Below are 13,126 nucleotides of genomic sequence, written 5' to 3'. Positions count from 1 at the left end.
CACTTAATGTGGCTTTAAGCCACGTTAAGTGGCTTAACGCTGCCTTGATTATAGGGCGCTGACCCTATCGCCACCACAATGTCACAAAAAGTGGCAATAGGGGTTTGATAATATGCCCCATGTGTTGTGGTAGAGGCGGTGTATTCTGGTTATCTGGCACTATGTATTACTTGCATTGATTTGGTATAGTAAGGTGTAGCATGCTATGGTCTGCCGTGCTATCCAGTGGTAAATTATACTATGGTAACACTTTTTTATGGCATGGACTAGTATCATATGCTATATCATGGATGGCATAGCATGGCGCGGTATAAGTGCTATGCTATGTTGTATAAGGCTGTGGTGGTTTATGGTAGTACCGTAGGTCTAGTATGGAAGGATGGTGTTGGATGAGGCTGGTTATTTTGTGTCGGTTTTGCATGTTATGATGTAGTTGGGGCGGGTAGGTGTTTTGTCTGTCACGGTAAGGTGCTGGTGAGTAAGGATGCAGAGTAAGGTTGGTTACTGTATGATATGAGATGTCCCATTGATGGAACCTCTTTGTGACCTAGTGGTGGGCTGTGGGGGCCCTTGGAGGTTGTTCTCCCTCCACCCTTTACAAACATTATTTCCTTATTGTGAACTGTATAGCTCACCCAGCATTCTCTTCTCGAACCTTTTGTAGATGTTGGTCCGAGAAGCTGCCGTACACCCAGAGCCATCCGAACAGCTTCCGTTCCTCAGCCGGATGAGAGGAAGCCAACCGAGGGGTCTGCATCCTGCTCTCCAGATGGCCACCCCTACTGCTTCCTGTGCCCTGCCAAGCAGCGCCGGGGCCTTGTCCGATGTGGAGACTATGGCAGCACCAGTTAGAACCACCACCGTGAAGTTCAAGCGTACCAGGGCAACCCTTGCCTTCCCGGGCTCTCGGGCAGGGGAGGAATCCATTGCCCTGTCTATGAAATCTGTGGCCAAGGGTCGGATCTCCCAGCAGAAGGAGAAGAAGGCCACACAGATGTTGGCCATAGTGTTGGGTGAGTGGTTACAAGAGGTAAGGATGAAATGAAATGAAATGAAAAGGAATTTTATTAAGCGCGACTGCTGCCCTGAGGCGTCCAGGCGCTGAGGACCAGGTTGGTACCACCCAGGGTGGTAACCTAGGGGCTAGTCTACAGTATTAAACAAGAAGGTTTTGAGCTGTTTGCGAAAGGTCGTCAGGTTGGGATTGGATCTTAAATAGAGGGGGAGTGACTTCCATAACTTAGCGGCGTTATAGGAAAATGATCGGCCACCGGCTCTAGATCTTCTGATGCGGGGAACTGTCGCCAAAAAGGCATGAGCGGAACGAAGCTGTTTATTCGAACAGTGGGGAGTGATCAAAGAGTGGTTGGTTTCTGGGCCAGTTTTCCAATACGCTTGATGGGAGATGCACATGGACTTGAATTTGACTCTCTCCCTAACAGGTAGCCAATGCAGAGTTCTCAACCCAGGCTCTGCCGAGGCTCTGCGTGGGAGACTAAGCAATGTCCGTGCTGCGCAGTTCTAAATCCGCTGAAGTTTTTGCAGACAGTATTCATGCGCCCCTAAGTACAGGGCGTTACTAAAATCGAGGCGGGATTGAATTAAGCCCTGCATCATGACTTGCTTGGCTTCGAAAGGTAGAAGTGGGAACATTTTCTTCAGCATCCGAATGAGTCCAAAGCAGGTCGCTGACAGTTTAGTTGCTTGGATGTTTATCCATCCACACCCCAAGACTGTTTATGTCGTCTCTGGGCGTAGGAGGCATACCCATGCTAGTGGGCCATAACAGGTCTATAGTAGGCAGGGCTGGTGGGCCGAGAAGCATAAGCTCGGTTTTGTCACCGTTAAGCTTGAGGTACGACATCGTCATCCAGCTCTTAACCTGTTCCAGACAGGTTGTCGGGCCAGTCTGTGGTTGCTGGCAGTTCCTCTGCGCAAGAGAGACCACTAGCTGAGTATCGTCCGCATATGTAATGATCTTAATACCGTATGGAAGAACGATCTCAGCCAGCGGTCTCATATACGCATTGAATAGCGCCAGGCTCAGAGATGAGCCCTGCGGTACCCCGCAGCCCAGAGGCTTGTTTGAGGAAGCTAAAGATCCCTCAAAGACTTGAAAAGTCCTATCACTTAAGAAGGACTTGAGCCAGGCCAGAGCTTCCCCTGACACTCCTAAGTTATAGAGGCGGCGCAAAAGAGTTTTATGATTCACCGTATCAAATGTGGCGCTTACATCAAGGAGGATAACTGCCGCTGATCCTCCCTGATCCAAGATCCGCCTAGCTTCCTCTGTGACCGCCAGCAAAGCTGTTTCCGTCCCATGCTTGGGGCGAAACCCGTCTGGGTGACATCCAGCAGGTGGTTGCTCTCGAGAAACCTAGTAAGACAGATGTTAATGTGTTTCTCGAGGATTTTGCTCACCCAGGGGAGCAGAGAAATTGGGCGATAGTTGTTAAGGTTGCCGGGGTCAAGGGTAGACTTCTTCAGGAGTGCTCGTACCATGGCCTGTTTCCAGGTGAGTGCTACAGTGCTGGTCGCTATGGAGGAGTTCAATAACTCCATAATCGTGGGCGAAATGGTCTGGCTAGCTAAATCCAACGTAGGAGGGGGTGCAGGATTGTATGGGGAGCCTGACTTCACTTGGCGTAACAGCGGCTCCAATGTTTCTGAGTCTAACAAGGGAAAATGATTTAAAATATTTTGACAAAAGTGCTCAGCTTCCACAGGGAGATGTGGTCCCTGAGTGGTGGGGTCTGACTCCAAGTCTGTAAATGATAGGTAGATGTTATTTATTTTTGAAAGAAGAATTCCGTTAAGTCGTTGCATCGAGAGCGTGGGTTGTAGTTGGCAGCCGGGGAGGGTCGAAGCCTCGTCAAGCTTTTTACTATTTGGAACATCTCTTTAGGTTGTGACCTAGCCGTCATGATTTTTTTCGCTATAGTAGACTGACTGTGTTGCTTTTATTTCTAATTTGTAGGCTTTGATAGCCTCCCTGTATGTGGCTTTATCCGCGGCAGCGTATCCCAGGCGCCACCTCCTCTCAAACTTCCTACAGAAGCGCTTTTTCTCTCTGAGCTCTTCCGAGTACCAGGGAGCAGTTTTCTGCTGTCTTTTTGGGTTGATATTATGAAGGGGAAGTGTGGAGTCAAGTGAGTCTGAAATCCACTTGTAGTACTCCTTGTTATCTAAAAAAGAATCCCCGATAAGTGAGGGTCTGGAGGTTGCGAGAGTATTGGTCCACTGGTTCGAGGGAAGTCTGGACCAGTTTCTCATTCGCCGGAGAGTGGGGGTGGAGGGTAAGGGTTTAGGTGAAGTCCAGGTAAAAGAGATCAAAAAGTGGTCAGTCCAAGGCAGACGACTGATGGAGCCCACTTTAACCCCTTCCACGCTCATGATGAGCTGAGCTCGTCATGAGTTGCGCCGCTCGCATGCTCATGACGAGCTCAGCTCGTCATGTAACGCGGCTTTTCGAAAAACGCCGCACAGCGCGAAAAAAGCCGCCACACGCATGCGGCTAACCCGTTTGCTGCATCGAACGTTCTGCGTCAGTGCGGAACGTCCTATTAACTGGGCGGGCCGCGTCGGCCAACGGACGTGCGCAGCACTACCGAGGTAGTGCTCATGACGCCGTTGGCCGACAGAAGCAGCAAACGGGTTAAGGTGTGCGCAATTACTGAATACAAGGTCCAAGAGGTGGCCTTTGACATGCGTGGGAGATGAGACAAGTTGCTCCAACTGAACTGCGGCCAAGCTAGCCATCAGTTCTACAGCGACATTGTCAGAAGTATTATCAAAATGTATGTTAAGGTCGCCAAGCAGCGTAAAATTGGAAGGAGACGTAACCAAGTCTGCCGCTAAAGAGGGTAGAGATGTATGGAACTGTTTAAGTGGCCCCGGAGGGCGATAGATGAGAATGCCTGTGAAGCTGTCATTAGGAGAAAATTCAATAGCGAAGGACATACTTTCGCAGTCAGCAATGGTCTCAGGAGAGCAACGACACGTAAATTGGTCTTTAAAAATAATTGCAAGCCCGCCGCCTTTCCCATGCGTACGATTTTTGCGGGCAATCTGGTAGCCTGGTGGAAGGGCTTGCACCACGTCGGGCTCAGAGTCTGGTGTTAACCATGTTTCAGTCAAGAAGACTGCGTCGGGCGTATATTCGTCCAGCAACAGTGATATTTCCAGCCTGTGTTTAGGCAAGGACCTACAGTTTAACAAAAACATTTTAAAAACCCGCAAGCCATCCTTACTTTGCGGGGTGATGAGCTCTATATTACAATGGGGGCAAGTCTGGGGTAACTCCAGAGGGTGGAAAGAGTGGCAGCAGCTAGTTATTACCAAAGTCCGAAGTTTTTGTAGAGAGTCTGGACTATAGTGCCTCCTTTTTCCCCCTAAAGGGGCAGGGGTCATGGCCCCTGGCCCCAGCCTGTCGCGGACGGGCGCAGACAGGCGGACGGAAACCAGGGTTCATTTTGTAGGGGCGGAGGATGGTGGGAGTTAGCCCAACAACTGGTGCGCTCGCCTGTTTTCCCCCTAAGATGGCGGCCAGCCCTGTCTCTGACCGCATCAGAGCCTGATCGTCTGAGCGGGGAGCAGGGTTCAAATGCGGCGAGGAACAAGGGTGACTTTCAGCTAAAAACAAGTAATATTTTTAAAGTGCAACTGAATCACTAAACATTTAAAAATTAACACGCAGCCTGACCCCCGGCTTTCCGCCTCAGGGAATACACACACTAATCTGTGCCCGTGCGTCATAACGCGATTTAAATACTTGGGAGGGCGGGAGGCAGCCCAACAACTGGTGCGCTCGCCTGTTTTCCCCCTAAGATGGCGGCCAGCCCTGTCTCCGACCGCGTCAGAGCCTGATCGTCTGAGCGGGGAGCAGAGTTCAAATGCAGCGAGGAACAAGGGTGACTTTCAGCTAAAAACAAGTAATATTTTTAAAGTGCAACTGAATCACTAAACATTTAAAAATTAACACGCAGCCTGACCCCGGCTTTCCGCCTCAGGGAATACACACACACTAAGGATAGCAGCTGTCCATTCCTTGAAGCTCAAATGCTGTTTCGTAACCAAGGGTGACTGGGGCTGGAGGGTCACCAAGCATTCCAAGAGGTGCACCATGCAAAACCTATCACTTTAAAAGCTCAGCCAGTGCTGTGTAGGTTCTCTGTCTCATAAGATCTGCTCACAGTTGAGAAGTGCCCGCACTTCCCCATACACAATGGCCGCAGCCTCTCTTATGAGGGCAGAGGCAGTCTGACGACATGTAGATCAGTACTACGGTGGGCTACTCACAGGAGGAGCCTTTCTGAGGGTTGATACTGAGTATTAGAAACATGTGTTCTGGCTTGGTCCAATTAAAGTGATTGCAGCCCTGCTGACCAATGCCACTTCCATCACTTGAAAGTGTGACAGCTCTGCAAAGAATTGCATGTACTGTCTCAAAGTGTGTGACAATTCCTCTAAGAAAGCTGTAACTATCCCAAAGGCTAGTGCAGTCTTAGCGTCTGATTAAAGTATGGCGGACCCGTTGGAAGTGCAGCCGTCCAGTGAATTATGTTAAGGAGCAGTATAGCATGGCTAGGGGTGGATTAAGAGGTTATTGATAGATTACTAGGGAAACAAACTGAGCTTCATCCCTCCAATAAATGTCTGGTGTGATGTCAGAGCAGGGGATCTTGCTATCTATGTCGATCTGTACTCTACTGGCACCAGACAGCTTCCCTTGACAGAGGCTATGCTACCCTCTTTAGTCATACTTCCCTAACATATCTCTCTCTCTTCTCATTCAAGGCGTCTTCATCATCTGCTGGCTGCCGTTCTTCATCACCCACATCCTACGCGACCACTGCCGGAAGTGTGACATCTCAGCTGAGCTCTACAGCGCCGTCACCTGGCTGGGCTATGTCAACAGCGCCGTCAACCCCATCATCTACACAACCTTCAACGTGGAGTTCCGGAAGGCTTTCATCAAGATTCTTCACTGCTGACCCCTCGGTGCTTGCTAAGCGGGATACTCGTCGACATGCGTGACCCTCCGAATGTGGAATTACAGATGATCCCACACTGCTGAGTGCATTTCCACTCTGCACGGCGAGTGATCAACCAGAACGCGCAACCAGCCAATGTGGAGATGAACAATATCTGCACTCACTGCTGATAACCCTTCCGCTGTGCCTTCCACTCCTCGACATGAGCATTCATCGAATGTGCTATAGAAGATCTTGTGCCGCTGAGCTCCACCTAACGTGTATGATGAGCTAAGGGACAACATGGGCAACCATCAAATGTGGAGAGAGAACACTATCCACCTTTGGCCTACTCATTGACTTGCACCGCAACCATAGGTCAGCATACACTTAACTTAAAATGTGGAAATGTTGCAATGCAGAGTCCACTCCTCCATGGAGAATGTGTTGGCTGGATTGAGTATCATGAAAAGTAGACATACAGATGAAGCCTCTAACGTCGATTATAAAAGACCATCATGAGACCTCCAGACCTACCAAGCTTGAACTCTGTGTTCCACTCAAAACCCTGAAACTCGGCTACTGTAACCTCCCAATGGAGCTCCTGATGCAATTCTCACTGCCAGGCTTCATCCATCGAGAGACAGATTATTGGATCCAGGGAAGACCGCCCAACCGAAACATGGCGAACGTCTGTAAGCAAACAGGATATTAAACATGACAGCTATGGTGACCACCCGTCAGTGTACACGAAGTTTTGAGGGATATTTTGGAGTCTGGATGTTCTACCTGTGTTGTCTCAAGGTTTATAACTGTGCTGAATGTGTTCACCTTGTGAATAAAATCATTCCTTTACAGGAACTGAACCAATATGAGGTATAAAGGACTAGTCTAGAAGAATTCTCTGCAGCCAGAACTTTTTTGCAAGAACCACTCTCCTGCAAAATAAGAAGAACATAAGTAGAACTGGAGGTGGCCATATGGCCCTCACCGCTTTCAGCAGAAATTAGAAACTTTCCTGACTTTGCTGTTTCTGGAGCAGTCAGATAAAAAATAAACGTGATGTACTGGTTGCACTAGGACCAGACGTCCTGTAGCCCGGCCATAGTACAAGATGTCATGAGGCTCCTAGTCACTTTCCTGATCCAACTTAATGTTCTAATTGGATGACAATAATGTGTCATCTCCTTTTACTGGAATAGAATCCCACTTAGACCTTCACAGCCAATTCCTGTGTTTGGGTTCTTATCATTTTCACAAATCCTATTGGCTGCGAGATTCTGACCTTTGACTTTATTCACTTCTATTGGCCGTCTTTGCCTCAATTCCTGTCACACATTGGATCCCACTCTCGTTTGTCTCTTACAATTGGATGATATTCTCTTTCATCTCTCTCCTGATTGGCTGATACAGCGCTCCGCCCCTTCCTTGACAGTCAAGGTGGATCCCAAAAGCTTACCATTTCTGCTTATTCCGAACTGCTTCCGGGCCTCGCTTGGCTGCTTCTGGCCCCCTGGTAGTCAAGGGAAAGGATGCTGCACGCCCAGGATCCAAGCCCAACCCCCACCCTGAGCCTTCGCAGTTACTCTGCACTGACATAGTTCAAGTTTACTACAAGCTGTGAGAATCTACATTCTGCTAATCAGAAAACAAGACACTTCCAGGCTCTATTTCATGTGTGTGTATTCTAAAAGCTTTTAATAAATAAGTGAAAAAGAGTTGACCAGGATGGGTAATAATTTGTAGGAGAAAAACAGTTTCTGTAGTTCATTTTGTGTGTTGTAGGTGGGCTCTTCTCACAGTTATTGATTCAGGGGCTAATCCCAGGGTAAAGGGAGCAGCTTCTTGCATCCCTGTGACACTATGGGGCATATGTACAAGCCCCTATCACCATGGGAACGTTACTTTTTCGAACGTTCCTGTGGCAATAGTTGCTTCTCTTATTTACATGGCAGCGTTAAGCCAGTTAATATGGCTTAACTCTGCCTTGTAAATAAAGCACCCTTTTATGCTATGGTTAGCGTGAAAGAGGTGGGCAGTGGGTGTTGCAGTGAGCGTTCCACCGCAACACACATTGTTTTGACGCTGCCCCCTCTTTACAAGGGGGGCGTAAATAGGAGGCAGGGCCAAAATTAAGACCGGGGAAAACCTGGTCTTAAATTGGCAAAACGAGGAGAAATGCTTCACTGCACCAGGTGCTTTGAGTAAAATAAATGGACCACTGAGCACAAAAAACACCAATATTACTGCCTGCATCAAAACCAATATGGTATCTTTTCCACATCTCATCAAGCGATGCAAGCTAAAGTCATGGAATCCCTCATCTAAAAATGATGGAGAGCTACGTCACTTCACCAGCTTACACTACCATAATGAAAAGTACCATGCAAGAATGCAAAGCAGGCCATCGGTGTTAAACTACTAATTAGGTAGCTTCCTGTGCCTTTGGGTGTGTGATATAATCTTACAAAAATCAAACACAATGAGTGAAGTGAAAAGAAGCAATGCAGCTGGAAATATTTGGACATTACTTAAACTGAGCACTGGTTAGAGCAAATTTTAAATAGGGTCAAATAAGGTAAACCCCCCTCCCCCACCCCGCCACCCGGATGGAGCTCCATTGACTCCCCTTGTCTAGCTGCATCATTTACAAAGACATCACAACCAGCACCCCCGCTTATCTTGCAGACAAGCTCCCCATCTCTTGTGGTTATCGGCGCCCCCGCAGCTAGGTCGCCATCAGACTGCGGGCGTAGAAGTGCAAAAACGAAAACACAAGACAGCAGGCCTTTTCCATATATGCACCCAGGATTGGGAACAACATCTCCAACTCTGCTCCAATTTAGGAACGAGTTGAAGATTCACCTCTTCAGAGACACCACATCACAATGCATTAACCGTCCACAACTCGGCTTCCTTTCCTATCACTTGCCGACTTTAAGCTTGCCTTTGACCCTGTGCTGCACTCCGCTGCCCTTTGGCTAGGTTTGCGCTGTTGAAATGCCATGTACATACATACATTGGCCTAGGGTTACACCTTAAGGAATACACACTATAAGCTGGTGCATTTATCGATAAATTAAATCAAACCCATTTAAAGAGGGGGTTTCATTCTACTGTGAAGTCCGCATTGTACATTAACCGTTATTGTTAATTACATGGTGCAAAAGGATAAATACAGACCCTTGCCCTTAGATTTGTTCAGAAGGAATCCTATTGATTTATCTCAATTCACAGGTATTCTTGTAGATATGGATTTGCATCAAAAGGCATGAGTGGTTGCATACAAACACCCATCCACCACCAGGGAGCTCCCCCTTGACGCAAAGTAACACAAGGTGTCTCATTGTGCTGCGTTGTATTACTTTGGTCAGACCACTCACTTGTGTCTTTTTCTACCATCGTACTTGGGACACATAGGCAAACGATGAGGTCCACTAAAATGATACGACAATGGGCAAAACTTCCTGTTGAGTCCATTTCTAAAGTTCTAATAAGTACTATGCCTGCTCCTCACATTAATCCAACGCAGGCTTATGACAACACCTGGATGGACCAAGCTCTTAATGGGGTTCTCCCTAAAATCAGAATATCAGAAAGGACTAAAACTGAGAAAAATCTGTGGTTCTCAGTTAAGCTCCGCCAGTTAAAACAACAGTGTAAAAGACACGAAAGACTGTGGAGGAAAGATTTCATCTTAGAACATAGAGTTGCATATCGCGCAGCTATAAGACATTATAAAAAAGAAATTAAAACTGCGCTGAGCTCTTACTTTCATGAAAAAATTCTTGCTGCGAAATCTTCAGGAGAAGTTTTCAAAATTGCCAATAAATTGCTTACTGTGGTGGCCCCACGAGTAAGCTCTAGCCCCCCTGGAGGTCAGATGTGAGGCGGTGGCACGTTATTTTGAAGATAAAATCCAAGCTATCTATAAATCACTTCCGATTTGTATGATGCCCCCTCAAGATCTTGAAGTAAATGGGCCCGACCCTCATGACTCAGCGTATTTACTGGAGTCCTTTCCCACCTTGGAACGCACTGTTTTAGAAACCCTTCTTAAAGGTCTGAAATTGGGCTCTCCCTTAGACATTGTAATGTAATGTAAAATGTAATGTAAAAATTACTTGTAAAGCGCGACATACACCGGACGGTTTCTTGGCGCTGTTCACTTTATTCAGTGAGAGGCAGAGGGCGAGGAGAGGAGAGCTTATGTGTAGATGCTACGGAAGAGGTGAGTTTTCAAGAGGGACCTAAAATGAGAGTAGGAGGGAGAGAGTCTCAGTTCCAACGGAAGAGAGTTCCAAAATGAGGGTGCCAAAAAGGAGAATCTGAAACCTCCGTGTTTTTTGCGCCTGAAACGAGGTGTCTGAAGGAGCGCAAGATGAGAGGAACGGAGGTGCCTGGAGGGAACATAAGGGTGTAGGAGGGAAAAAATAAAGGAGGGACCGATGCCGGCCAAAGATTTATGAGTCAGGCAGCCCAATTTGAACTTGCAGCGCTCTGAAACGGGAAGCCAGTGAAGGGCCCTGAGGAGGGGGCGAACGTGATGATGTTTAGGTTGGTGATAGATCAGGCGAGCTGCCTGGTTCTGTATCAGCTGCAATCTGTTTATTTGGTATAGTGGAATGCCAACGTACAGAGCGTTGGCATAGTCAATCCGGGAGATGACTAATGCCAACAATGCCAGGGTGAGGGCCACATTGCTCCCCCCAAAATTTTGTGTACCCTCTCTTATGCAGTGGCCCCTGTCCTGCTTAACTGCATAAACTCATCTCTGGAGTCAGGCACTGTGCCACATCAATGGAAACAGGCAAGAGTGAGGGCACTGCTCAAAAAATCTAACCTCGATCCAGATGGTTGGAGCAATTATCGCCCGATTTCTCTGTTAAGTGGTATTAGTAAAATTGCCGAAAAATATGTGAACTCTGTTTTATCGGCATACCTGGAAGAGAATAATCTGTTACACAACTCCCAAACAGGTTTTAGACCTAAACAAGGCACAGAGACGGCACTACTTGCCGTCCTGGAAGACATCAAAAGAGCGGTGGACACTGGAGGCAGGGCTGTTCTAATTCAGTTGGATCTCAGCGCAACCTTCGATACAGTGAACCACCAACTTAAGATCCAAAGAATGAGAAAGCTTGGGATTATAGGCCCTGCCCTTAAGTGGTTTCAGTCTTTCCTTCAGGGGCGATCATACAGGGTGTTTGTGGGAGAGTCGGTGTCCGAACCGATTATGTTGAACTGTGGAGTGCCCCAAGGGTTTTCATTGAGCCCTACAATGTTCAACATATACAGGAGCTCCCTGGCCCCTAAACTGATTCCGTTCGGTGTCCAGGTCGTGTCGTATGCGGACGACACCCAGCTGGTGATATCTCTTAACCAAGGTAGCCGTCCCGACCCAGATCAGCGTTCCTGTCTCCAGGAGGTTTTTTGCTGGATGAGCAGCTCGTTTCTAAAGCTCAACGGCTCGAAGACGGAGCTTATGTTCTTTGGGACATCTGCTCCAACTAATATTGATTCATCATGGCCGAACTGCCTTGGCTCCCCCCCGGTCCCGAAGAAGCAGGTAAATAGTCTAGGAGTATGCATAGATACCAACCTGGATTTTAAAGCGCAATCTTGTAAAGTGGCTGGCATCTGCTTTGGATTACTTAGGAAATTTAGGAAGATGTTGTCCTTGCTTCCTTTCACAGCCAAACGTGTTTTGATACAGGCCCTGGTCCTTTTAAGACTTGATTATGCTAATGCGGTGTATCTTGGTGCTCCCGTAGGACCATTAGGAAACTACAGACACTGCAGAATTGCGCGGCCCGCATGTTGCTGAAGGTCCCTAGGCGGTCATCAGCTAAAGATGCTCTTGTGAAGCTGCACTGGTTGCCTATCGTGAAGAGAGTGCAATTCAAGGCCCTCTGCATTGCCACATTATCAGGAAATGCCCCCCCTCTTATGAGATCTTGGAATCAACCGTATGTGCCCAATAGGACCCTTAGATCTTGTGGAAAAGGCCTAATGTTTGTCCCGAGAATTAAACGAGCAAGAACAGGTGGACGCCTATTCTCTTACAATGCTCCTAGATTGTGGAATGGTATTCCACAATATTTACGCTCTCAGCCCGATCACCTTAAATTCCGGAAACTTCTCAAATCTTACCTCTTCTAACTCTTTGGGGATATTTAGGTTGCCCAGCGCTGGGATGCCCCCGGGTAACTATGCGCTTAACAAATGCTACCCAATAAACAATAAACAATAAACTTTGGGTTACAATCCAACGCCAATCATGGTTTTCAATGGACTGTAAATCCCACCAATTGATTTTGCTTTGGGTCTGTGTTGAAAAAGTAATGCAAACCTGACACAAAGCCTTTGTGAATCTGGGCGCCAGTGTTTTGTATAAATAATTTCCTGCGCTTACTCATGATGATGGTTAGAGCTGCAAGTAGTGAGTTTCATGTCAATATCTCCATAGAGATGCAGGTCTACTATTCCCCACAAGTGTGAATCACTGTTGCAGTCCCCCTATGTCTCCTCACTCCTGGTTTTCTTCTTCAACATCATGAAGCATCTTGTGGTGCTCATTGACCCAAGTGTCACAAGGCCCCTGAGGAGTTGTTAGTTTGAATTTGTTTATGTCGCTCCCTAGCACGGTGCTTGGCTCTAGCAGTGAAGGGCTTACAAATCCAGGGCACCCTACCCTTAGTAGGAGAATCCTACCAAAAGAAGCACTGTGCATGTGAGAGCGCATGCAGAGGCCCTTCCTGGAATTCTGGTTGGTGCTAAGTGCCATAAAGGTAGTTATTTACTCCCATAACCCCTCAATGTCACAGCTGTTGTCCAATTCCTTCTTCTCTTTGTGCAGCCCAGGCTCACTAGGTCTTGTCAGAATCTGAGTTGGATCCGTAAAGCTGCAACGGGTCAAGAGGAGGTCGTTGTGTTCACAATAGTGGCTCCGTGGTACACCAGGAGGTCAGCCTGCGGCCAGCAAGAATATGGTCATTTGAAGAGGACGCCAAGGTCAGAGCATCACGTGGTGGGGCCTATAACCGTCTACATTAGCCTCTGTCCAGACAGTCTCAGCAACAGCTTTTGATTGGGTAAGGACTGCCTACTGAGGTTCCACTAACTTCAATGACTAGAATGGGACTGGACAATAC

General features: G+C 47.6%; 1 protein-coding gene across 1 annotated transcript in view; it reads left to right on the top strand.

The window, feature by feature from the left end:
* Positions 1 to 7,200, top strand: part of LOC144770809 (D(2)-like dopamine receptor) — a 160,269-nt gene extending 153,069 nt beyond the window's left edge. Inside the window, exons 6-7 of the mRNA XM_078655576.1 lie at positions 665 to 1,013; positions 5,797 to 7,200. Of these exons, the coding sequence (XP_078511702.1) occupies positions 665 to 1,013; positions 5,797 to 5,993 (546 nt within the window). The 3' untranslated portion in view covers positions 5,994 to 7,200. The remainder of the gene's footprint in view (positions 1 to 664; positions 1,014 to 5,796) is intronic.
* Positions 7,201 to 13,126: the final 5,926 nt, after the last annotated feature.

The sequence above is a fragment of the Lissotriton helveticus genome, chromosome 7 (assembly GCF_964261635.1).
Source record: "Lissotriton helveticus chromosome 7, aLisHel1.1, whole genome shotgun sequence".
Taxonomy (NCBI): domain Eukaryota; kingdom Metazoa; phylum Chordata; class Amphibia; order Caudata; family Salamandridae; genus Lissotriton; species Lissotriton helveticus.
This window is presented reverse-complemented; position numbering and strand designations above follow the sequence as displayed.